This window comes from Anolis carolinensis, chromosome 4 (assembly GCF_035594765.1).
Source record: "Anolis carolinensis isolate JA03-04 chromosome 4, rAnoCar3.1.pri, whole genome shotgun sequence".
Lineage (NCBI taxonomy): Eukaryota > Metazoa > Chordata > Lepidosauria > Squamata > Dactyloidae > Anolis > Anolis carolinensis.
Window position 1 is genome coordinate 17598935 of NC_085844.1, and position 28000 is coordinate 17626934.

The window sequence follows — 28000 nt, forward strand, 5'->3', positions numbered from 1 at the left end:
TTTACTTAAAAATGTATATTTACTTAATGTATTTCTTAAAAAGTAAATTTCAACATATATAATGGCTTTAAATACAAAACATATCTCTAAAGATACAAATAAATGGTGCAAAATCTGTCCCTTTGATCCTTTTTGTGCAGCGACTTAGAATCTCAGTAAAAAATGTCCATCTGTAGCCGGTCCTGGTCTTCAGCTGCTCCCCTGTGCATCCACCGGTGATGGCGCTTGCCTCGCCTGAGCCTGGGACATCAGCCTCTGCCTTAACTGCCGGACTTCTGCCATTAGCTCCCGCTCCCGAGTCTCCAGCTCTTGCCGTCCTCGGTCTAAAGAGACTTGAAAAAACAGATGGCAATTGTAACACATGCACTTGGAAGTGAAGATACGATTCTCCTTGCATTTGCAAGTTGTATTCCCCAAGGCTGCTGTTTGGATCCCAAAATGTAAGAAACGTGTTGGGATCCTAATGTCTCCTTGGGAAATACAACTTGCAAATGCAAAGAGAATCAGAGCTGGAAGAGACCACAAGGGCCAGCCAGTCCAACTCAGGAACACACTGTTGGAAATAACAACCTCCCAAGCCTTTTACTATTTGTTAATTTATATATTTGCTGACCTATATTCTATATGTATGTTAATATGCCAGCTTGACTGTACCTCTTTGGTGTGGGAGAGGTTATAGACATGTGACTCAGTGCTCCATTTTGTATTCACTGTCTGTTTTACACCTCAGTGGAGGTGGATGTGTATCTGCTATCCCCTCAGTGGAGGTGGATGCCTGTTTGCATCAGACCTCAGTGGAGGTGGATGCATGTTGCTGTTAGGACTTCAATAGAGATGTATGATTTATGGGCTTCAGTGAGTACAACTATACCTAAAGACTATGGACTATTGATTAAGAATGATACCCTATGTACTCAACACACAGAGAGAACTACATTCTAGCTATAACTGAACTTTAAATAAGAAATGCACCTGTATGGTGAATACAAGGTGCTTGTGAGTAAACAAGATACTATTTTTCAAAGAAGACAGTGTTTTTCTCTCTGAGTGCATATTATAAACTAAAAGGTTTCAAGGGAGTATATATCTTTTGGGCAAACTGCAATTTCAACTTCAAAGAAACAACCAACCTCTGCTAACCAAATATATTGTCCTTGGCAGTTCAGACATGATTCTTCAGTTTAACAGCTGAGTTGCCTGTGTGCCACTGCATGAATGCTTATCACTTGTTCAAAGGGCTGACTTCTAACAAGATCATGCTTTTCTTGACTAGTAGTTTTGAAAAGGTGGTCTCCACGTGTTCATGGAGATTCACATAGGCTTAGTTTCGCCATACCTCACAACCTCTGAGGATGCCTGCCATAGATGTGGGTGAAACGTCAGGAGAGAATACTTCTAGAACATGGCCATAGAGCCCAGAAAACATACAACAACCCTCAGATATGACATCATTTTTCCTTTTCAGTAAGGTTATGATTGCCATTTACTTCCAAAGGGATATCTGCCCAGAGACTGGGTGCAACCAAAGCACTCTTAACAGCTGCTGTGTTTTATGTAGTCTAACACATTTTCAATGGTTTTATGTATTTTAATAGTCCTATATTTCATTCTATTTTAGTGTTTATATGCTTTTGGTTTTAATCTGCAAACTGTGTGATTTTTAATGTAGCCACATTTTAATGTAGCCTGCTTTTTCTCCTTGAGAAAATAACAGATGGCCATCCAAACTGTTAAAAAGCCTCCAGAAAAAAAGACACAAAGGTAGCATATTTCACTGTTTGACAGCTTTTACCATCAGGAAATTCTCCATAATGTTTAGGTAAAATCTCTTTTCTTGCAGTTTGAATCCACTGCTCCATGTTTTAGCATTCGGAGATGCAGCAAACAAGCCCAGGGGAGGTCTGACCAAAGCTGAATAGAGGGGCACCACTGCTTCCCTCAATCATTTGGAGCTTCTGGAAGTTGCTGGGGCTTCTCTTATCTTTGTCAAATGCTTCCTACCCCTCACTCACTCACCCCTTAGTCCAGTAGTTCCCAACCTTTGGGCCTCCAGATGTTTTGAACTTCAGCTCCCATAGTTCCTAGCAGCTGGTAAGCTGGCTGGGATTTTTGGGAGTTGAAAGTCCAAAACACCTGGAGGCCCAAAGGCTGGGAACCACTGTCTTAGCCCATTCAAGTCTGGCTATTGGGTTTTAATTCATCATCATCATCACTATCATCTTTATTTACTATACACTACCTTTCCTTCAAGATTTAAAGTATATTACAGAATCACTTCGAGGACTGAACATGTTTTCAGAGAAATCATTTCTCCCAGATAAGGATATGAGTTTTAAAGTTACAGGGGAGCTATTGTTAAATAAAATAAGGTGAGCAGCTGTGTGACAAATAGAAATCCTGGCTCTCTGAGTCTTTATATCACAACTTACACTGTGCTGAAGAATCTGCTCCTGATGAATCGTTCAAGCAGGTGTTGCCAGGCTGTGATTGAGTCTTGCTGGATGCCTGATGGGTTTCTAAGCCTTGCCGAGAAGCTCTCAAGTCCCGCAGCCTCTCTGTAGAAGGCAAACAGGGTCCTTGCTTGTTTACAGATACTAGGCATGCTTCATGCAAGAAGATATTTGATACCTTTTAAAGTGTATACTGTTGGAAATAGCCACCTTCTTCAAGCCTCCACTAGTTATTTGTTATGTATATAATTCAGATTGTTTATTATATTGTATATGTGTGTATCGGTATGCAGTTTTCCTTAACTCTTTGTTTTGGGAGGGGCTGCAGACCATGTGATCAGATCTGGGACTATTCAGGACTCAGACTCTATTTTAGAAACAATTTGCTCTCAGACTGTAGGAACAGTATGCTTAGTGACGCCAATAGAAACTGTATGCTTCTAGAAGTTAGAAGAAACAGACTACAGAGATTGCCGAAGGCTTTCATGGCCGGAATCACTGGGTTGCTGTGAGTCTTTCAGGCTGTATGGCCATGTTCCAGAAGCTTTCTCTCCTGACATTTCGCCCACAACCTTACAACCTCTGAGGATGCCTGCCACAGATGTGGGCGAAATGTCAGGAGAGAAAGCTTCTGGAACATGGCCATACAACCCAAAAGACTCACAGCCACCCAAACTACAGAGAATCAATTAGATTCTCAGAACAGATATGCTTTAGAGTATGGACTGTTGACTCTAAGAAAGACGCCCTGTGTTACCTACACAGAGAAACTACTTCAAATTCCATCTGTAACTGGACTGATAAGCAAATACAGTAGAGTCTCACTTATCCAACACTCGCTTATCCAACGTTCTGGATTATCCAACACATTTTTGTAGTCAATGTTTTCAATACATCATGATATTTTGGTGCTAAATTTGTAAATACAGTAATTACTACATAGCATTACTGGGTATTGAACTACTTTTTATGTCAAATTTGTTGTTAAATGTGATATTTTGTTGCTTAATTTGTAAAATCATAACCTAATTTGATGTGTAATAGGCTTTTCCTTAATCCCTCCTTATTATCCAACATATTCGTTTATCCAACGTTCTACTGGCCTGTTTATGTTGGATAAGTGAGACTCTACTGTAGATGTATGCTGAATACATGAAGTTTGTGAGAAACCAATATACAACAACCCAACTATGTTACTTTTAAAGAAGTCTGCTTATTTTGTATCTTAAGAGCATGATTTAAACCAAGATGTTTTAAGGGAGTGCAGATGTTTTTGGGCAACTAAAAGAACACTTCTGAAACTCTGCTATATATGTGTGTGTGTGTGTGTGTGTTTGTGCTTTGGCATATCTTTGTTGCTAACAGTTCAAAGAAATACCTAGGCTCATCAGTTTAACAGCTGAGAAACTCAATTGCCTTTCAGGAATGCCATTTTCCCAAAAGGTTATGGAATCATCTTTTTAAAAGGTTGTGACTTCTAACAAGGTCATGACTAACTCAACCTACTGAAGAGGTTTGAGGGGACTAACTCACCATAGTGAGAGTTGTAGTTTATCCTACAGCTAGAGAAGACACTCAACCCCACCGATGACGCATCTAGAGCAAACTTGCCCAACACAACATACTTTAAGTACTGATGGAGTTTCTCGAGGTTAACCTGGCATGATGTCAGTTGTAGTTAATCTACAACCTTATGCATTTTGTACAATTAAAAGCTTGACTTTTTCAAATAACCCGGGCAACGCCGGGGACCCAAGCTAGTAAATAAATAAAAAGAGATGACTATCCATAGAAAGCCTATAAGGGCTTACCAAAATAGCCATCTTCATCCTGGAGTTTCCCAGCCAGTTCTACCGCATCTTTCATCTCACGTTCTAGAAACTGCTTTCTGTTGGCATCCAATGCTGCAGTGACTGCCTGTTCTGCTGCCAAATGCTCTCTTTCCTCCAGAACATCTTCCCACTAAAACAAGACAAACACGGAGCAGGACACCTCCATTAAAAAGAGGAAGGAAAAAGAAGAGAAGAAGGAGATAGACCCCATTGGTAAAGCCATTTAAAAGTAATGCAACCACTCAGCAGGGTGCTGCCTTATTTTAGGTGGCGTTTTGAGCACTCACTTTTTGGGCTTCCTCCGCCTTCATTGCATCCCGCAACTCCGCCTCTGTTGCTCTGTTGTCACGAAGGAGTGCTGCTATCTCCTGATAACGCCCCTCGCGATCCATGTCATCGCACCTTTGCATGCGCAGCACCTGAGCCCGCCAGCCTGTGTCCAGGTGCTCTTGGTCAGCTTTGGCCAAACATTCCTCCACAAGCTAAAACAACACCAATCACATCAGAGAAACAATTATTTCGAGAACTTGATGCATGTTCACCTGGTGCCTCAGTCTTGTGAACAGTCAGTTGCTTTTGATGGGGAAAACTGTGTTTGGTAAATGTTACATTTTGGGGCAAACATCCAAGAGAGTAGTTGTATAGTGCAAATTTATACCAATTTAGCTAAAGCATCCCTATACCAAAAACACATTGTTGCATATCTTATTGTTTAACTTGCACTATGCCTATATACACTTGGTTGCACCAGTCAACAGACTTACCTTTGAGGGTGCAAACATGCAATGCCTTAAAGAGCAACAATTCACACAGTGGTTATGCCAGCATAAAAGCAGCTTGTATAGCCGTAACCAGAATATGATTGTTGAGCAAAGCTCTCTAAAGAATACAACAACTGATGTAAGGGAATTTATCACTGAGGTATGTCACCAAGAAGTCCATTACTACAATTCCCAGAACCCTCCAGCATCCATGGCTACCAGTGTATTCCTAGGAATTATGCTCCAAAGTAATTTACAAGCTCCAGAGGAGATCCCAGGTACAGTAGAGTCTCACTTATCCAACACTCACTTATCCAATGTTCTGGATTATCCAAAGCAGTTTGCCTCCCGCCGTGATCCACAGCAGTTTCTCTCAGCAGCATAGATTGAACTTTTTTTGGATTTAATTTCCGACAATGTTGCTACTGTACGTTCATTTTATGCAATTCTATTTTTATTTGAAGTCAATTTGTTATTAACCATTTTTAAGTCAATGTTTTCAATATATTGCAATGTTTTGGTGCTAAATTCATAAATACAGTAATTACAGTGTTCGTTCGTGATTCGTTTATCGTGGACTTGCTATGCCAGGAAATGTGGAGGACTCGGAAGGGGGGACGGGACTCGTGGAGGACTCCGCCCCCTCTTCCAAGTCCTCCATGTTTCCTGGCATGGCCGTCTGGAGCGACGGCAGAAGAGGAGTCTGGCTGCTTCTTCCAGGCTCTTCTGCCGCTCGCCCTCCCTTGCTCACTCACAGAGCAGCGTTTCTTCTTCCCTAGCAGAGGCAGCCAGAGCCACATGGCAGGGACGAAGCAAGGGGGCAGCCCTAAGGAGGAGAAGCAGCAGCAATGAGGCAAATAAAATAATGTACAAATATTAAAATTAAAATAACATCCCTACTTCGCAGATTTCTACTTATTGTGGGTGGTCCTGGAACGTAATCCCCGTGATAAGTGAGGGAACACTGTATTACATAACGTTACTGTGTACTGAACTGCTTTTTCTGTCAATTTGTTGTAAAACACGACCCAAGCTGACGCCCCACCAAATTTCATCTTAACAGACTTGAACTTTCTTTTCCAAAATAACAAGCTACAGAAGGAATTCAAATCACTTTGTTCCAAGATAAAAAAAAAAAAAAGCTGTTCAGAAGACTGATGTTAGACTTTTGCCTAGGTCCTTACGCGTTGTGCTGTGTGTTCCCTGCCCTGGTCAGTTTCGATCAACCTCTGAAGCAAGTGTTCCTCAAGATCAGCTTTCCTTCGGCTGGTGTCCAATTCCCCCTTTACTTCCTGTGTCACGGCTTCCTGCTCTTTGATTAGTTTCTGTTAAGACAAAACAAAGGTAACTATGGTGAGAAATAGGTATGACATACTTCTAGGTTTCCAATCTATATCCTATCTGCCTATGTATCTAATAAAAGTATAAGACAGCTCCAACTTCCAGAGAGCACTGGATCTAGACTAATCTTGGCACACAGGCCTCTCATCAACAACAGAAATTCACCCTAGAATTTGGGACTCATAGTTCACCCACATGCAAAGAGCATTTTGGACCCAACCAACAATGGATCTCGACCAAACTTGGCACGCCTACCTGACATGCCTAACTTTGAATACCAGTGAAGTTTGGAAGGGATTGAGTTTAGAGGTTCGGAGTTACAGTTCATCCACAGAGCACTGTGCACCCAACTGACGATGGATTTGGACCAAACTTGGCACACACAGACATCCATGACCAACAGAAAATACTGTAACTGACCCAACATAATGTAAGTCGTAGATCACCCTGCATCTAGAGAGCACTCTGAAGCCCACCGTTGACAGATCTGGACCACACTTGGCACACATACCCAACATGACAAACTAACTACTGGTGGAGTTTGAGGGGGATTATGCATTTTCTTCATTGGCTCACTCATAAAATCCAAAAACACCAATTGTTACTTCCTCTTTGGAGGAAATCCAACAGCCTTGGCAAGGAAGTACAGTTGGCCCTCCATATTCCTAATTTCTGAGTCCATGGCTTTAAAATATTTTAAAATACTTTCTAGGGTCAAGGTGTGGCTTTGCTGAGATCTATAAGGTGCCTCAATAATCTATGTTTTGTTTGTTTTTTTACTGCAACAGACCGAAACAGTTACAGCTCTGGAAATTTGTTCTTAGAGCCAATCTTACTTTAGAACAAATCTCACCTTGTGATTAGTAGTAAAGATCAGTTCCAGCTCTGCTGGCATCTTGTTCTTACCAGTGACACTAACAAAGTCATATAATAAAATACAGTGGAGAATATAGTCAGCCTTTCACATTTGTTGGGATGCAAAGCCCCTGTGAAAGTGGAAAGACTGTGAATAAAAAAACACTTTTTAAACAACCTGAGAGATCATATCTCTAGGAATCTTGAAAGCTGGAGCGCTGACAGCCAAACATAAGCTTCCTTTACTGAATCAGTAAGTGGATAGTATTGTACAGATAATAACTGAACTACCAGCTCATGGGCACTTTGCTGATTGAGGCAAACCTGACCTCGACATCCACTTTTCAATACACTCCGCACTCCATTTGTACCTAACTTCTTTGATAATGGAGAGAATGAATATTTTTAGTATATTCAACACATTATCATACTGTGTTGAGTGCGTTACCTGTTCAAAAAGCCGCCTCTGCGATTGAAGCTCCATCTGCTGCACTTCTACATCTCGAATAGTAGCAGCTGTTTCTTGATCTCTCATTGATGCCTAGAATAGATATATACTGTCAGGGCAAAAGAGCAACCGTGTTCTTTATTTGCTTTCAACATTTTTATTTGCATCCAATATTGGGCAGAGGAAAATGCTGGAGATGTGATCAGTCTGACCTCTTTTAGGATGATGGGACTGCTACTGATATAACTTCTACTGGGCTTGCTGATTGGAACTGGCCCAGGAGTGGCCAAAATGCAGCCCCTGAGCTATTTTCGCAGTTTGGAAAGCTACAAAATTGGTTTGGCCTACAAGACTCCCAAATGTGGTGTCATACTTGAGAGACTATGACTCTGGAGATGAAGGTTCGAATCCATGCTCAGAAATGAAAACTTATTGTTGGCCTTGGGCTAAGCCATCCTCTCTCAACCTCAGAGGAAGGCAAAGTCAAGCCCCATCTGAACAAACTTTGGCGAGAATACCCGCTACAGGTTTGCTTTAGGGTTGCCATAAGCTGGAAACAACTTGAAGGCAAATCACAGTAACAACTTTGGACTAGAGGCATGAATAAATGAGTTTTAAACTGTATAATGCATGACATGATTGTTAAACAAGTCTATTATTATTACACATATTTTGTTATTAAACCTGTCATCATCTTCAACATCATCCAGGTACAATAAACAGCACTAATGTTCATTCATTCTGCAAGCCACGGCAGCGCAGCTGCCACACCAGTGGCAACACTACTCCATTGGAAAAGACTTGTGCCTTTTGCTTGTTTTAGAAAATGCAGCAAAGCACAACACTAGGTCATGTCAACATGATAGAAACCCCAACTCTCCTAGTCACATTGGACTTGTTATTCAAACATTAACGGATTACCTTCCTTGTAATTTCATCATCAAGCCGCTTGAGCTCCATTTCCCGTTGATCCTGCTGGTATTTCAGGAAACGCCTTCTTGCGGCTTCCAGTAACTGAAGCTCCTTCACCTTCAACTCTCTCTTTACAGCAGCTAGCCTTCAAAGCCCCCAAAATGAAACAAATTAAGGAGAGCAAGAAGAAACGAACCATTCAAGAGGCAAAAGTGACAAGGAACAGTGGGATGTTTTTGGCAGTGTGCATTCATTAACTACTATGACTGTTCTCTCAGTAAGCAATAATTCTTTAACCATTGCCTTGCAGATATATCCCTGCCGCCTTTCACTTTTGTTGCATTGCAAGCTGGACTTGAAATGGATTTGATTGGCTGAATTACTGCTTGATTTATACAAGTTAATCAATACTGTGGCATAAAAGTTAGGTAAATAAAAGCAATCTGCCAGTGAACTTATCATGAACATGCAAAATAATATTAAGAAAATAGTGATCCTCTGGCAGAAGGATACCATAGAACCAATCACGGAGGATCTAGAAAACTCTGAGAATAGAGGTGTTGTCAAAGGCATTCATGGCTGGAATCACTGGGTTGCTGTGATTTTTCTTTCTCCCACCCTGGAACATTCCACAGATATATAAACCACACTTGCCTAGTTTCCAAAAAACCTCACAACCTCTGAAGATGCCTGCAAACTGTGGGAAAACTGTCAGGAGATAATACTTCTGGAACATGATGATACAGCCCAGAAAACTCACAGTTGAGAATAGACATATCCTGACAGATGGCCATCCAGCTATTGTTTGAAAACCTCCGAGAAAGAGACTCCAACATATTCCAAGGCAGCATATTGCTTTTACCACCAGGAAGCTCTTCCTAATGTTTAGGTGGAATCTTTTTTCCTGTAGTTTGAATCCACTGCTCTGTGTCCCAGTCTCCAGGGCAGCAGAAAACAAGTTTGCCTCTCCTAAGTGACATTGTTTCAAATATTTAAATATGGCTATTGTATCAGCTCTCAGCCTACTTTTCTCCAGCCTAAATGCACTCACTTCCCTAAGCCACTCCACATAGGGCTTAGCTTCCAAATATGGCCACAATCCAGGCCAAAGATGCTAGAAGGAAAATACCTCCGCCTTTGTTCTGCTAGCTTCTCTTCCTCCTGAATCAGGATCTTCCTTCTTTGTTCTTCTGCCTTACGAAGTAGCTCCTGCTTCCGATACCAAGTCTCATCTTCCACTCTGCGCTCAATGGCTTTCGCTTCTACCTCATGAACCAATTGTCTGCAAAGAACAATTATGAAGCTCATTGTTTGAAGAAGACAAACTGTGTTTGTGGCTCAAAGCAAGAATGGGGATTTAAGCTTGATTTCGGCATATATTAGACCTAGGCTCCCAAGAGGAATCTGGACAATAAAGAAATCTAATTGTTCAAAGCAATAAATATGTTTATAAATATGTTTTGACTCCATTTCTTGTAACTTGCAGATCTGGAGGGCACTTGATTTTTTGTTTGGGGGGTAACTTCCTGACAATATTCTGGATATTCTTAAGGTGAGTTTAAATGGCATAAAAAGTAAAAAAAAAAAAAAGAGTATTAAGTGTGATTTAGCATACTACAAAAACATTGATAGTAAAGAAATAGAAGCCGAACAGGAAATGGATCACAGTAGCAGTTTTCAATCATTCCTTGCACTAACTATTCAATTCCCTTCGAAGGGTTTTCCTTAACTCTCTGTCCTGATTTCCCTACAATCTATGAAGAACGTTCAGCATAAACCAGCCACAAAGTGAGTAGTGCTTTTTTCTCTCTCTCTAGTCTAATCAGACATTTTACATCTTTATAGGATTTACCTAATGTTCGGTACACTGAAACTTCAAAGGTGCTTACTTTAAATTACACATCTAACATTACAATGTCAAGCAATGCAACATACGTCTTGCACAAACATTGTTTGAAAACGATTTTAAAAGTAAAGTACTTGATATAATTACATAGTGTGGTCTATGTGTGTGTTTTCACGCATCCAAGAGCATGCCTTTCAAAATGGTTTGACATCAGACCCAATCCCCCACAGAATCCTTATTTTTAACCCCTATCCAAGCATCTAATGTGAGGGTCTTTTGAGAAAATCCAGGAACACAGACTACGGTCCCTCCCCGATCCCTGTTGTCTTCAATACCTCTCTCTCAGGTATTCAATTTCATCCTGTCGGATTCGCTCCCGCTCCTGAGACTGGTAATCCACAATGAACTTGGGGTATTTATTGAATATGGGGTACTGTCCCTTGGTCAGCGGCACAAAGTCATCCAGCATCCGCCGGGGATGGATGTCTGCTGGGGTGCAATCCATGAGGTGGTAGGCCTCTTTGATCACAACACTGATGTCCAGGTTATTCCGATGATGGAAGAAGTACTGCAATGAAGACAGGTTTTGATCAAAAAATGCAAAGGGAAAGGGCGAAACAGCAAGCAGAAAGGGCCTCTGAATTGCTAAAGTATTCTAGGTTTTACGTTGTCAATTAACCCAGCCGGAAATTAGCCGAGGATACTACTGTAGGAATGCAGCAAGCTGTTCCAAAAGATTTCAACCCCAAAAAGCAGGAGTGGGCAAAATGGAATTCATGAATTGCATGTTATACTTTGGATTTGTAGTCCAAGCACACTTAAGAGTACTTCATTATTCCCGGGATTAGTTGGTCTAGGTCAATGATGGGCAACCTTTTGCACTTGGTGTGTCAAAATTCACCAAAAAACTCAGCATGACTTGGGTGGCGTGTCACTTCGAGAAAAAAAAAAGCATAATTTCACAATATATATAGTTTAAATAACAAAAAATATATAACTATATTTAATAAATCAGAAACTATTTACTACCATTATTTCCATGTACAGCTATCTATGGTACCTCTTGCAGTTTCCACGCTGATTTCTCTCTATTCTAGTTTCAGTGTAGTCATGAATAATGAATAATATAATAATAACAGAATAGTAATAATATAATAATATACTGCAATAATAATAGAACAACAATAGAATAATAATAATATAATATACTACAATAATAATGTAATAATAATAGAATTATATTTATTTATTTGTTTACTACATTTATATGCCGCCCTTCTCACTCCAAAGGGGACTCAGAGCAGCTTACAAATTACATACACATACAGTACATTATATTATTGGCATAGTACAATACTAGCATTAAATTACTATATTGTACTATATCATTACATAGTAATATTATTAGTAATATTACATTTAATATATAATATATAATTAATATTATTAAATTGTCTTATTATCAGTATTATATCGTAATACATTATAATATTATCAATATTACATGTATATACAATATATTATATTATTATATATTATTATAAATTAAGCTTTGAATGCGATTTCCTGTTTCTTGGCAGGGGGTTGGACTGGATGGCCCATGAGGTCTCTTCCAACTCTACTATTCTATTATTCTAAGCTGTATATATTATATATATATATATAATATGTGTGTGTGTGTGTGTGTGTGTGTGTAATGTGCATAATTCCCATGGAGTAAACAACAAAACCACTGGACCAAATCACACTAAATTTGGCCACAAAAGACATAAGTCATCCAATCCATCTGCATGCAGCAGCATGTCAGCAAAAATGGCTAGGCGTGTCAGTGCTGACACGCGTGTCATAGGTTGGTCATCACTGGTCTAGGTAAAGGTAAAGGTTTTCCCCTGACATTAAGTCCAGTTGTGTCCAACTCCGGGGGTTGATGTTCATCTCCATTTCTAAGCCGAACACCTGACTGCATGGAGTGCCATTACCTTCCTGCTGGAGTGGTACCTATTGATCTACTCACATTTGCATGTCTTTGAACTGCTAGGTTGGCAGAAGCTCGGGCAAACAGAAGATGCTCACTTTGCTCCCCGGATTCGAACCTGTGACCTTTCGGTCCGCAAGTTCAGCAGCTCAGTGCTTTAACACACTGCGCCACAGGGGTCTAAATTGGTTTAAGTTGACTGGAAATGTTATTATAGACTACAAATCCAAAAATTCCCTCGCCATATAGATTATGAGAGCTCTGTAGTGGTTAAGTGTTGGACCAGAATTTTAGGACACCACAGTTTAGACCCCTGCTTCACAATGGGAGGCCACTGAATGTGAGCAAGTCATACCTTCTCAGTCTCAGGAGAAGGCAACCAGAAAAGCTAACACAATGCAAGGATTTAAAGATCGGACTGCAATGACTCTGGCACAAGCCAGTAAATGTATTCCCAGTGGTGATTGGCACACTGGGTGCAGTGTGTAAAGACCTTTGCCAGCACTTTAAAACAATTGGTGCTGACAAAATTACCATCTGTCAGCTGCAAAAGGCCACCCTACTCAGATCTGCACACATTATTCACTGATACATCACATAGTCCTAGACACTTGGGAAGTGTCTGACATGTGATCCAATACAACAGCCAGCATAGTGATCTTGTTTGCTGTGTACTAACAACAACATTTTAATGCTGTTTTTATCTCTGATTGAGACCCTAAGGTGATAGGTTCACTTTAGGGTCACTATAAACTGGAAACCGCTTGAAGGTACATAAGAACAACAACTCTGAAAAAGCAAATATTTCCAAGCTCTGATAGAAATCAGCACCATATAGCTAAATACTGTGAGGCTGTTCTAGTTACCTATTTACTTAAATCAAAACATGTCAGAAAAGTAATACCTGCCATTCATTTCTAGAGAACTCAGATACTAGAAGCCTGTACTGTACTTGCAAGCTGTATTTCCTGTTCCTCATAAGTGTTCCATTATGCACACAGTAAAGCTTTCATTCAAATCAAGATTAAGCTGGAAACGTAATGGACAGATCTAACTAAAAAAAGGTAGGCCAATTTTATCCCGCACCCAAAAGCCTTGTCAAGTGTTCTGTGACGACAAAAATCATGTTCTCAATGCTTTACTCAGAAGCTATGACTGTAAGACGGGACTGATAGAGAAATGAACACATTTGAGGTTACAGATCTGTCTATTTTTTGTCTGTAAACCTAATTCCACAGAAGCATTCATGCTCCATGACCATGAAACCCTATAGGCATTAAAATTAGGCTGTGATGCCTGATTTATACTCTCCCAGGACTTGCCATGGGCCACAACCCCTCAAAAACTGCAGCCTGTGTTTACTCCCAATTGGGAGGCGAAAATGAAAGCCCAATAACCTTGTTCTATTGGAACATTGCTATTTCAGGTAATTTTATACAATCTTCAAGGCCTTCCAAAACAGCTAATCAATTTTTAAACCAAAACAATATTGACGAGGTGCATGTCTAGTTCAGGCTGGTTCTAATACATTGGTTCTAATAGACACAAAAATACCCAACTGAAGTTTTCTTCTCAGGATGGGAGTAGGAGTGAATTACAAAGTGAAACTCTGTCTCCTAAAAGAGAGAATTGAGAGGACCACAAGAACATGAAGCCATTGAAGTACCTCAAAGTCTTCTTTCTGATTACAGTGCAGCAATGGAGCCCTGGAACAGATAATGTAAGCAGCAACCACCATCAGAAAGTAGGAAGGGTGGTTGGAGAAGATATTATCAAACATTTTCAGCCATTCCTCCCTTGTCAGAACCTCAGAGAACATTGTTTCCAGGAGAGGCCAGGCATAGACCTAAAGTAGCAAGCACAAACCCATTAGTACTTGTTGCAACCAGACCATAAAACACTTGACAAGCTGGAGCAACACGGATGTTTTCAAAATGTGCTTAGTTTGTCTTGCAGAAATCATGGCCTCCTTGTGATTCTCAGTACTGCCTACTTCAAACTTTTCTTAGTCCCCTTTTGTGTTATATTTCAGTTAAAAACAACAATCATTTTAGTTTGTAAGCCTGCAAAGCAAGGACTGTTTTGTTTTCAAGTGATAGGGTTGATTTTTGGGTGAAGAGCAAGAAATAATGATCTCTCCACATTTGTGGGTTAAGAATTTGCAGATTTGATTCCTCCCAGGTACTATATTAGCTGCCACTTTTGTTACTGCCCATTGCAACCAAATATATGTTCTCGCTGGATATCTCTAGGTCCTCCAGTGTGATTCTGTGGTCATTATCCTGCTAGAGGAAGGTGAAAGTTGACCAAAGAATAATTCTGGAGCACTTAAGAAATGCAGAAAAGTGTTTACTCAGGTTATAAAAAATAACAGGCATATGGTCCCAGTGTTTCTACTTTTGTAGGGATCCTGCACACCTAATTGCCCGAGGGCCAAGAGTATATTAAATGAACAATTTGTTCCACAATGCATTTTGAGCAACTGGGCTAAATTAATCTGCAATAGTAGTATACAACAGTAATTTATTTTGAGGAAACAATGGGCTATTCCCCAGTGTAATCTTACCAAAGAATACTGTAAATTCAGATTTAGACATTGCTACGTCACTAGATTCAATTACTCCCAAACAAGTATGCATTAGGTGTCAATTAGAAATGGTATTCGAGGATTACCACCTAGTATTGCAGAGTGATATTCAACCACTCAGGAGGTAAATGTGATCAGAGAATATCCAGATAAAAGTTTAAGCCGTCAATTAGCCAGAATTTAACATTTACTCACTATGGGATAGATGGTTACTGGGAGTGTCAGAATGCCTTATGGCTTCTGTTTTTTTTTTTTTTTTTCTCGTGTCAGGAGCAACCAGAGTTGCTTCTGGAGTGAGAGAATTAGCCGTCTGCAAGGACGTTGCCCAGGGGACGCCAGGATGTTTTGATGTTTTACCATCCTTGTGGGAGGCTTCTCTCATGTCCCCACATGGAGCTGGAGCTGATAGAGGGAGCTCATTCACACTCTCACCGGGTGGGATTCGAACCTGGCAGCTTTCAGGTCAGCAACCCAACCTTCAAGTCACGAGGCTTTTATCCCCTAGGCCACTGGAGGCTCCTTACGGCTTCGGAAATATGACATAGTTTTTCTGAGAAAATTAGACCCAAAACAGCAGGCATGAATACATATTCCCTGTTATAGACTAACTTCTGACCTATAGATAACAACATTTTCTGGACTGGAACAAGAAAAATATTATGTCAGGAATATCATGGAAGTCCCTCAATGATGACTGAAAATCAAGTGACCAGATGGTTCTACTCCAATTCCTCTGCACAATTTGCCTACTGAATCCTGTTATGTGTCTACAGAGTTATATTTCTCTTGTGCTCAAGGCCAGACTACATGGTTTTCTACCTGTGATGTTATATTGTAATTCATCAAATGCTGGAGCAGCTCTTTGTCGTGTTGTGCCAATATGTTTTCCACCATACTGAGGACATTGATGGGCGGATTTGGGAAGAACTCGAACCAGTGCTGGCACCAATTAACTGGAAAAAGATGGAAAACAGAAAACAAAAACACCAAATTCACTACTTAAGAGAAAGTGATGGATACACCAGAGATAAATATGCTGGCAGGTTTAACTTTTAAATTAAGGAAGTCAAGCACAGAGTCATCCTGGAGGACCTAGAGATTCCTATAGAGGTGTTCTCTTAAGTAAAAAAACCAAACCTGGCATTTTTAAAATTGGTGGTTTGCTCAGTTTTGCTGGGGTTCTCATGAAAGTGGAGGGCCAACTGTAATTCCAACATCCTTCTGACAAGCTCTTTCAGTTCTCCTCCCACTAATGAAGGTTTGAATGGCCAAGAGGACAAAGGGATGACGGTTTCTCAGTTGTGGTGCCAAAACTCCACCAAAGTTTCTCTAAAGAGAAACACAGTATTCCCTGAAAAATCCTTCCATACCTATTACAGTAGCAACCACTTCAAAGCAGATGAGCTGGTTGTTCTGGAAGAGTTTGACGAAAGGGAAGGCCAACAAAGGGACATAAGGCAGCTCACCAAAGATGGTGGACCAGTGAGCCAGAGCAGACAAAGTCCTGTACACAGAGAAAAACCACTGCTTAGACAAGGGAGAGAAGAACCGCACACAACAAAGAGATAACCTGCAAATTATGTTCTGAAGTCCAGGAAGTATTTAAGAAAATGGTACCAAAGAACATGTTTTCAAAATGTAACCCTGGAGGCAAGTTGTATCTGGTAACAAATAATCCAAAGTCAAGAAATATGTAAAAGTGAATCTTGATTCACTTTTTTACTTTTTATGTAACTTTAAAAACTTTTAAATAAAGTTAAAATATTGAAAAATAAAGAGAAAAAAGAACCCAATAGTCAAAATATGTGTATTTTATAGAAATTATTTTTTATATATGTATCTTATAGTGATATGTTTTAACTGGTTGTGCCCTGCCTCAAGCTGCAAGGAGAGACAGGCAACAAATAAAATTTATTACTATAAATCTAGTATTTACAGCAGTGGTTCCAATATGGTCTGTGGCCTCACCGTTACTACACCATTGCAACGTGAGCGACTGGTCTCGCAAAACTCTCTTATAGTGTCAAAACAATCGAGATGTTGGGAGGGGAGAGGCTGACTTCCCACAAAAGCCAGGTGCGACAACAAGCCTCCTGACTGCTGCTTCTCCTCCTCCTCCCTCCCCAAGTGGAGCTGTTCTATGTGGTCTCTGGAAGTGGGGGTGTCTTGGTGTCTTTGTTTTGAGACCTGTTGTTGGGGTTATTTAGGGTGCTGATTCAGAAAATTGCATTGGATAGACCTCATCAGCTCTAGATTAGTAAATATGATTTTCTGTGGGCAAGCAGATGGTGACTACTGGGTGACATATGTTCTGTATCAGAAACTAGAGCTGATGTGGTCAATCCAATGTAATTTTCTGAATCAGCATTCCAGATAACCAAACTGAATCTAAAGTTGACCAAAAACTGATTTGTATTTTTGATATGAATGTTGGAGAGTGGTCCCTGGTCAAAGTGGTTCCTGGTCAAAAAATTGGAACCGCCAACAAAAAGTGAACTTCAGCTGAATCCAGCAGTTAGCCTGGAAAAAGCTACCACCTTATATAAAGGCAGCTAACAGCTAGATCCAGCGAATGCTAAATTTAACCTCCAAGCAGGATGAGGAAAGTATCCTGCCTGAATCCTGGTTGCTGGCAAATCGGTGTAAACACAGTACTGAGTAGAGCAGTTCATACTTGACATAAACTCTATATACAACAAGTTGTTCAGGATAGTCAAAGAGCATAAAGTTAACTTCAACCAGAGTTTGGAATAGTAGTTTTTACTACTATTATCATTTACTACTAATATCATTTACTATTTACTACTATTATCATCCCAGAACCCCTCTGAAGTTCTCTCTTAGTTGCTGGTATGGTAATTTCCCCACTCTATTAACTTCCATAGCAGCTTGTGGTATCCTTATTTACCTCTGTAAGACACGCAAGAGTTTCCTGCTTTTAATAGGATATTCATTCTGAAGGTGCACAAATGCTGAGTGGGTCCCTTTATCCAACAGGCTGCTGAAGGCCAAGTGGTTTTCCGGAAGATGGAGCAAGGAGCGCCACACAAACATCCTGTAACAACAACCCAGATTCACAGGGACAATGTGACTTAACAGGAAAATGTGCAAGACATTCATTCAGACACATGCGTCTACGCACCGGTATTTTGTTGGATATTCTCCAAATCCTTTCAGCAAAGCTTGGAGGCGCTTTTTGTTCAGTCCATCTGGCAGCTCATTCTAGAACAAGACCAACAAGGTTAATTCTCATGTTGTGTAGACTCTAAAGTTATTTTTTGTTCTGCCTTAACTTTTTTCCTTGGGTGCAGTTTGACCACACTTTAATTGCCGTAGTTCAATCCTATGGAATCACGACAACTGTAGTTTTACAAGGTCTTTAACCTTCTCTGCCAAAGAGTTTTGGCAAACTACAACTCCCAGGATGCCACAACACTGAGTCATGGCAGTTACAGTGGTGCCCCAACTGCATTAATTCTATAGTGTAGATACACTCAAAATTTGTCACACTTTCTGTATTGGAAGCTTGAGGGCAGGAAGCCTCAGAGAAAGACAAAGGCAACCCATCACAGTCTTGCAAAACACCCCAGTAATAGGGCCACTGTAAGTTGCAAATGACTTTAAGGCTCACAACAACAATAACAACAATTATAGCAGCGTCTCAATCGTGTCAGTGTCAGTTCTTGAGTGAAGGAAATGATTTCAATTCACATTTTCCTTTCATTATCCAGTGAATTAATGCTTCTCCACTATTTTTTATATGACCAACATAAATAGCTTAAATGTAATATCCCCTTCCCGCATCCAGTGGGGACCGCAACCAACACTAGGGCAATTGAGAAAACCCGTTTAAGCAGCAATTAAAGAAGTTTTTCCATCTCTAATCCATCAGTCAGGATCAACAGGAAGCAATAAACCAGGCTAAGCCTACAAAAATGAACTATCTAGAATAAATACTAAGAGGACCCCATTCATGGTGAAGATATTGTAGCATGCTGTTAATTGCTTGTGTGCTACAGGCTGAGTATATGGAATGCTTGGGACCCAAAAAGTTTTGGACTGTGGATTTTGAAATAGCTGTATTTGCGTATAACATACATAATGAGATATCTTGAAGACGGGATCCAGGTTTAAACATGAAGATTGCTTATGGTTACATACTTAGCCTGAAGGTCATTTCATACAACATTTTTAATAATTTGCTACAAGAAATCAAGTTTATGTGCACTGAATCATCAGAAAGCAAAAGATGTTACTATCTCAAGCAACCCTGTGGATTCTGGAGTATTCTGGATTTTAGAATTCCCAGTAAGAAACACTCAACCTGTATTTGTTTTAATCTTGCTCCAATATGGACATAATTAGATATCCCTTGGGATCCTTTTAGCTCCAAAGAACTGCTGCAAACTCTTACCTCTTTATCCTCATGTGATACATCTCTCTGTGGCCTTAAGACCTTTGTCTGGAGTTTGCTTGCCTTTGATTTCCATGGCTTCGCCGAGATCCCAGGGGCCACTCTGACTGTTAGCTTATCTGTGTCAAACCTGGATCGGGAGGACTCTTCAATGACTTTGAACAGAGGTGGAGGTGGCTGAAAAAGCACAGATTCAGGGGATTCATTAATACCTCTTCAATTAAGAATTAAAGAGTAAAACATCAGGAAATACCTTGAAAGTTTTCACCACTGCCTTAAGCACTACAGATGGTAGTTTCACACTCAACAACCAACAAACAGTCAATGACATAAAATACGGATGCAAACAACAACCCCAAGATTTCTTAGCTTTGAATGTGTCATATGGACAACCTGATATATTGCTCTATAGACTCAGTCATCATGCTGGTTGGGGATGATGGGCATTACAGTCCAACACATTTAAAAGACATTGTGGTAGAGAAGGACTAAATCAGAGGTGAGCAACTTCAGTGAGTCCTCTTCTGGACCTGTGCAACTCAACCCATTTTTCAGAACTTAACACTTCTTCCTCTGCTATTTTTAGAACAAAACCAGTCAACTGGGATATATGACGGACTATTTAAGGCATATTATTGGACACTGTCTTAGACCTTATCTAAGATCTTTAAAAAAAAAAAGAACAAAAGTGCATTTATTAGAAACCTGGAATACAATGTTATAGAACACAAACCAACTAAAGCAGTGGTTCCCAACCTTTGGGCCTCCAGGTGTTTTGAACTTCAGCTCTCACAGTTCCTAACAGCTGGTAAGCTGGCTGGGATTTCTGGGAATTGAAGTCAAAAACACCTGGAGGCCCAAAGGTTGGGAAGCACTGAACTAAAAGCTAATTTCAGAGTCGACTTTCTCCCTTGCAAATGTAGACAGCATGAAAATATAGCTGTAATATGTCTTATGAGTTTTGAACAGCCTACATGGAATCTGTGGCCTTCTAGACACTGCTGAACTACAATGCCCATCAGCCCTATCCAGCACAGACAATGATGACAGGAGCTGAAGTCCAAAAGCAACTGGAGGACCATCCTTTTGCCTCACCATCTATACAAATTCTTGGATCCATTACATTAAAAACATTTACCTTATTTATTTCTTGAGTCAGAGCCTGGATGCTGTATATACTAAGACTGCCGTTCTCCATGACTGCGGCGATATATCTCCCGTTGGGGCTCAGGGTAGCCATGCTGATCCCTTCTTCATGAGTGCCAACTTCAAAGAGAAGCTTGCATGTCTGGATATTAATAAATCTCAGGATATTATCCTGGCTCAGCACCCCAAGAACCTAGAGAACAAAGGCAATAACACATTATTGTGTCCATACATAGACTGCTACATAAAATAGGATGCATGCCACCAGGTAAGTGAACACACTTCTCTTCCTTTCTTCATCTGGTGCCACCAACCTGATTTGATCCACCATCAAAGCTATCAGGGAGGAATTCCAGGTGGCGAACAGATCGCACTTTGGTTGGCATCTGGATTATTCTTAGGAGCTGCTTCGAGTCCAAACACCATAAATGCAGGTGGTTGGATTTTCCACCGGCTGCAAGGACACGGCCATCTCTGGACCACAAAAATAGACACACAAATCTGACATTAAACCAGCTTCTGAGCATTATTTGAAGCTCAATTTCTTCACTGATCTACCATGTTGACAGTTTTCAAACATGTTATAGTATTTGCTAAATCAGGAAATGGGAGTCATTTAATTATTTGATTGGGCACTCAAAACAATGCGTAGTACAAAAAGCTCTTCCCACCCAAACTATAACACTGTTTAAAAAATTTTGACAAAATTTCATGTTCCTGGTTTTAAAGTGTTATTTCCCATTTAACTGTGTGGGACTTTGAAAGTAGTTGCTGTACTCCAGAAACTGAATTGAATTGGTTGAGACTCTACGAGATATTCATTGAAAAACTATAGCAAAATGTGCTGCAGGGTGTCCCACAAAACAGAGTTTTTCCAGTTTAATAAACCTTTTCCATGCTTTTATGATGGAACCAATTAGGAAATGACATTTATAACCCAGGAACAAAAATCGTGTTACATAGTGTCATACAACAAGTGACAATAAAAGTCATAATTAGTACAATCTTGTGTGTGTCTTTTCTGAAGTCTCATGACCAAGCTGCAAACACAGGTAGTGTCTTGTTTTATAGTTTCAAGATATGTCTCAGCTGTGAAGATTCTCCACATCTTTTGCTTCAAGAGACTGCAACACCTTGTCTTGACTGGGCAGGGACACAGTACAAAGAAACTGCAAAATTAATGCAGTTTAGCACCATTTTAGCTGCCATGGTTCTCTATTCCACGAAATTTGTAGTTTGGTGATGCACCAGCACTATTTGGCTGAAAAGCTAAAGACGTTGTAAAACCACAAATCCCAATATTCCTTAGTATTGAGTGATGGCAGGAAACGTGGTGCCAAACTGCAAGGATTCTACAACATAGATGCATCCACAGTACTCCTTTTCTTGTGAAAGGGCTAATAGAAGGCCAGAAGTTGGAAATGTTACTTTATGGAGACTGTAATGCCTATGCTACCTGGGGAATTGCAAGAGTCAATCCTGCAAATGAAGAGAGCCAACTGTAGTAGTAATTTTTTTTTATTAAAAACCGTATTTTTTATTATACCTTACACCTTATCCCAGTATTACGCCCAAAATGGCTTACAGCCTAGATTAAGACAAAGTAACGCAACAACTGTACCCTTGAATACCATAACTTACCGTGTAACAGCAAAAACCTTATAGCGCAAGGCAGAACCTTCTATGGGAGATGGCAGCTGGTACTTGCAGGAAAGAGTGTCAAACTCCCAGGCAAAGACCGTGTTATCTTTAAAGCAGCTTATAATAGTATTACTTAACGGGAGAAAGAAAACCTGAAAGCACAGGGAAGAAGAAAAAAGAAGCTATTTTTAATGCTAGCAGATTTCGACACCATAGCCAAGATTATATTTGGCCTTCTAAAAGGTCAAGGTTAAAATTTTACTAAGTGTAGTCTCTTAGATTTCAACAATCTGATAAGCTCAGATGAATTGTAAATAATGCAGATACAGACTCAGTAACCTGTGGGACTGTAAGTATTTTTATTTTTTTCCCCATATTTTGGAATATTTGTATGTATATATATTGTATGTGCATAATGACATATCTTGCAGATGGGACCCAAGTCTAAACATAAAAAATTATTTATATTTCATATGCACCTTGTACACATTGCATGAAGGTAATTCCTTCAGAAGTTCTCGGATTATGCCTCCTGTCATCTTTAGTCAACACAACCCAAAGCTACAGGTGATGGGAGTTGTAGTCCAACAGCACATTTTTCATAGTTGTAATTAGCCATGGGAAAAGTGTTTCCCCCCATAACTTTTTTTTGGCCTTTGGACCTCTCCTGACATCCTCTTAATGAAAAAAGTACTGGGGAAATAATATCCGTTTTTTCTTCTTATGTGTTATGTTTTCACCCATCCTACTTCACCATCAGAAGTTGACAGCAAACAATATTCATTACATTTCTTTTATTGTTCCACATTTCTGAGCCTGATGGCTCCTTGGGGTGGAAAATTGGATCCATGATGCTCAGAACCTGCCCAATGAGAAGCTTGTATTGAGGCAGCTAGCTCAGTTTTAATTGCTATGGATTTCCAAAGAATCATGGAATCATGGAGTTGGAAGAGACCCTAAGGGCCATCCAGTCCAACCTCTTGTCATGAAGGAAAAAGCAATCAAAGCATCCCCAACAGATGGACATCCGGTCTCAGGTTAAAAACCGCAAGAGAAGGCGATTCCACTAGACTCCCAGGCAGCATATTCCACCACCAAGCAGCTCTTACAGTCAGGAAGTTTATTTATTTATTTACAGCATTTATATTCTGCCCTTCTCACCCCAAAGGGGACTCAGGGCGGATCACATTACACATATAGGCAAACATTCAATGCCTTTTAACATAGAACAAAGACAAGACAAACATAGGCTCCGAGCGGGCCTCGAACTCATGACCTCCTGGTCAGAGTGATTCATTGCAGCTAGTTGCAGCTGGCTTGCTCTCCAGCCTGCGCCACAGCTGAAGTTCTTCCTAATGTTCAGCTGGAATCTCTTTCCCTGCAATTTGAATCCATTGCTCCATGTCCTAGTCTCTAGAGCAGCAGAAAACAAGCTTGCCAATCCTCGGTGACATCTTTTCAAATATCTAAACATGGCTATCATGTCCTCTCTCAGCCTCCTTTTTTCCAAGTTAAACATATCCAGCTCCCTCAGCCGTTCCCAGAAAGTTCAACAAAGATATTAAACCAGCCATCCTTAGAGCTCACCTTCTGGATAGCCACAGACTGGCGGATATTCAGCTTTCTTTTCCGCTGAAATGTGTCGAGATCCCAGAGTTGGGCCGTATCTGCAGATGACGTGATGGCATATCTCCCAGAACCATGAACGGAGATTGAAGACACCGAAGACTCATGCCCTCGCATCCAACTAACAAGTTCTTTAGTATCTACAGCAATAAGATAGATCCATAAGAAGGTGGGAAGATCAAAACTTTTTATCACCAGAATGAATGTGGGATGTTTTAAACCAGGAGGGTGAAACTTTTTGCCCTTTGATGTTTCAGACTTCCAACTCCCAAAAGCCCAAGACTGCAAAACCAATGGTAGATGAATACAGGAATTGTAGTCCAATGCTAGAGACAAACATTTCCTCATTTTTGTTTTACATCAAAATGAGATACAGGAATTTAAAATATATACATATTTCATTACCTGTATCAAAGCATTTGATGGAATAATCAGCCAACGCTACCAGGAATTCTGTCTTCCTGCGGAGATTGAATGCCAAAGCAGTACAAGCTTGTGCTGTTCGTTGAACCAGGTTGAACCTATTTGTACAAATCAGAATTATTTCTGCAGAGCATAATAAAGCCACAGCAGTGAAAAACCAAAGAAGGCAATTCTCAATAAGATATACACTATAGGTATGACCAATATGAACTTTTTAGAATGCTTTCACAAAGATTGATCCTACAAAATATCAGATAGTCTCATTCATCTCATAAGCCAGAGGATTTCTTAAAATATTCAGGTTATAAATCTCTAGACAGTTTTGTGCATATGAAAATACTGGAACAAGAACGTATCAGGACCAGTGAAAGAAATTACTCTTTCATATCACATTAAAAACTATGCTAATATGTGCATCCCTCCAACCATACAGATAATATTTTCTAAGCAAGAGCTAGAAAAGGTGAATGAAACAACAATCCTACTTGTTGGCCGCCAATTCGAAAGCATAAACATTTCCTTGATGGTCTCCAGCGAGGAGGGAGTCTCCAGAGGTGTCGAAAGCCACATTCAAAAAACGTATGGTCTTGGAATGGTATCCAGTGGTACTGTGGATAATATTGATGATGACTCTGAGGGAAAAAACAATGAGAAGTTCACAAATTAATATTATGAAGAGTTATGTGCACCGTATGCCATATACAGCTGGTCCTAAGTTTTTACAGAGTAAGACTACAGGTAGTCGAGTTATAAATGAAGAGGGGTGAGACAACAGGAAGTGAGAGAAATCTATCCCTTGGAAGGAAAATTCACTCCTGGAAGAGTTATTATCATGGGGAAACGTGTCCCCACTGAAGAATATTAGGTCCTGAGCCTGTCGATAATAGGGTCGATAACAGGGTGACATGGTCAATAACAGGGTGACATGAAGGTCTCTCACTCATAGTCACCTTAAGACGAAGGCTCCATCTGCACTGCCATATAATCCAGTTTCAGAATGTAGAAAAACTGCACTGAATTATATGACAGTGTAGATTCATATAATCCAATTCAATCAACAGTAAGGGGCCAAAATTGGATAGGCTAAGCTTCTTGCAGCCACAAATAGGTTTTAACATCTCACTTTCCAAGTAAGGTACATATAACTAATTATTAATTAGGGTGGTTATTGTTATTTATAGACCTTCAAGTCGTTTCAGGCTTAGGGTGACCCTATAACAGATTTTTTTTGGTCAATATTTATTCAAAAGGAAAATATTTGCCTTTGTCTTCCTATGTGGTTGAGAGAGTGTGACTTATATAAAGTCACCCAGTGGGTTCAGAGCCATAGTCCAAGATTCAAACCAATACAGCATGCTTTCTGAATTCTGACTTCCTTTCCTCTCTTTTGCCTACCTCCCTTTCTTTCTCCCTCTTCCTTTTCTTGTTTCCTCTCTCCCTTTCTTCCCTTTCTCCCTCCCTGCTTCCCCCCCTTTTTTTCCCAAAATCTCTTTCCCCTTCCTTCCTTCCTTCCTTCCTTCCTTCCTTCCTTCCTTCCTTCCTTTCTCCCTTCCTGCCTGCCTTAGGGTCACCATAGAAACTAACTGAAGGTACACAAGAAGAGTCATATTCATTCAGCTACCATGAACGACTGTGTAGTTGAAAGACCTAAGCTCAGCAGAACTGCCCAATTCCTAAAAAGTAGGCATCTCTATGCCACATAGCTTTCCAATATGGCTCAATGCTATGGAATCATTGGAGTTGTAGTTTTACAAAGTGGTTTCCAACCTTTTTTTGACCAGGGACCACTTCCAACATTAGTACCAAAAGGGTTACGATACGAATCAGTTTTTGGTCAACTTTAGATTCAGTTTGGTTATTTGGGGTGTTGGTTCAGAAAATTGCATTGGCTAGACCACATCAGGTCTAGTTTCTGATACAAAACATATGCCAACAGGCAGTCGCCATCTGCTTAGCCGCAGAAAACCGTATTTAATAATGTAGAGCTGATTTTCCCCACGTTTCCTGGACCTTATTTTAGGTCTCACAGCCTATGAGTGGGCAGTGGCCCACAGATTGAGAACCACGGTTCTACAAGGTCTTTTAATCTTATCTGACAAAATATTGGTGCCTTACCGAACTACAACTCCTAGGATTCCGTAGCACTTATCCATGACAACAAACGTGGTGTCAAAATGAGTTAATTCTATAGTGTTGATGCACCTAGTTACACATTCCACCTTACGTTACAATGTTACACCATCTGTTCAAATACAGTAGAGTCTCACTTATCCAGTACTCGCTTATCCAATGTTCTGGATTATCCAACACATTTTTGCAGTCAATGTTTTCAATACACCATGATATTTTGGTGCTAAATTCGTAAATACAGTAAGTACAACATAACATTACTGTGTATTGAACTACTTTTTCTGTCAAAGTTGTTGTATAACATGATGTTTTGGTGCTTAATTTGTAAAATTATAACCTAATTTGATGTGTAATCCCTCCTTATTATCCAACATATTCGCTTATCCAACGTTCTGCCGGCCCGTTTATGTTGGATAAGTGAGACTCTACTGTAGTTGGGTTTTTTTACATTTTGTAGAAGCCAAAGTTTTAAGTTTCTCTTCTCATTTCTCAACACTTTTCTAATTATTTGAATCTTTAAACCTGTTAGGGTTGCATAGCAGCATATGATGGGCCAAAAGTCACAAAGTTTTCATTTAATAATGCCTTTATTTTGTTTTAAAATTTACAACACCACTGCATCATGTAGAGTATATACAGGAGATTAAATAAAATTACATGCCAAACCTTAGTGACTTAGATATAGAGTCTCAACTATCCAACAGTTGCTTATTCAACGTTCTGGATTATCCAACGCATTTTTGTAGTCAATCTTTTCAAAACATCGTGATATTTTGGTGCCAAATTCGCAAATACAGTAATTACTACATAGCATTATTTTTATTGAACTACTTTTTCTGTCAAATTTGTTGTATAACATGATGTTCTGGTGCTTAATTTGTAAAATCATAACCTAATTTGATGTCTAATAGACTTTTCCTTAATATCTCCTTATTATCCAAGATATTCGATTATCCAAACTGGCCCGTTTAGCTTGGATAAGCGAGTACTGTATTTCTTTGACTTTTTTCTCCTCCCCCAGATAGATAAATAAATATGGGAGAAAGGACAAATTGCCAAAAATAGTCCAAAATTATATATTGTTTTATGTTTGCATACATTTTAAGGAAAAATGCATTATTTTAAGCTGTTAACGTTGCAAACAAATTGTAGAATTATAAGATATTATGGGTGTATCCCTTTTGGGGCGAACTTTACATTTATAAAACCGGTTTACCCCTGCTGTGTGGACGGGGAGGGCTTGCGATGCCAGATTTTGCCCTCCTCCCGGTTGCCCAGGTCCAAAGTTTGCATCTTGATTCAAAAGAGAGGCAGCCGAAATGCCCCAAGCAACTAACCGCCGCTGCTCAATGCACCTCCTTTGGGAGATACCAAACCGCGAACGGAGGGGTGGAGTGAAACAAACTTTCCCCTTTATGCACGTGTTTATGACGTCAATTTGGAACGTTCCAGCCCGTCGCTCTAGCTATGCTTTGGGACAAAACCTTGTGGGCAAGTTCAACCAGGTTTGGCAAGGCTTCGAGTTGGATGCGCGCGCAGGTCTGACGCACAAGCAAAAAACAGGGATTGGTTTGCATTCAATTATTCTGGATGGAAAAGCAAAATTTTGGGTT

The 28000-nt window shown here is 40.0% G+C and overlaps 1 protein-coding gene across 1 annotated transcript; it reads right to left on the bottom strand.

The window, feature by feature from the left end:
* Nucleotides 1-27795, bottom strand: tbc1d31 (TBC1 domain family member 31). Its single transcript, XM_008121678.3, has 22 exons — nucleotides 27604-27795; nucleotides 24743-24889; nucleotides 24240-24355; nucleotides 23796-23974; nucleotides 22209-22360; nucleotides 20882-21041; nucleotides 20560-20760; nucleotides 19422-19598; nucleotides 18150-18229; nucleotides 17916-18062; nucleotides 16378-16511; nucleotides 15827-15960; nucleotides 14087-14266; nucleotides 10781-11013; nucleotides 9729-9881; nucleotides 8609-8744; nucleotides 7688-7780; nucleotides 6228-6368; nucleotides 4570-4764; nucleotides 4262-4412; nucleotides 2430-2555; nucleotides 1-332 (listed from the first exon to the last, which is right to left on the bottom strand). The coding sequence occupies exons 1-22, from the start codon at nucleotides 27678-27680 to the stop codon at nucleotides 190-192; spliced, it is 3255 nt and encodes a 1084-aa protein (XP_008119885.2). The 5' UTR covers nucleotides 27681-27795; the 3' UTR covers nucleotides 1-189.
* Between the last annotated feature and the right edge of the window lie 205 nt (nucleotides 27796-28000).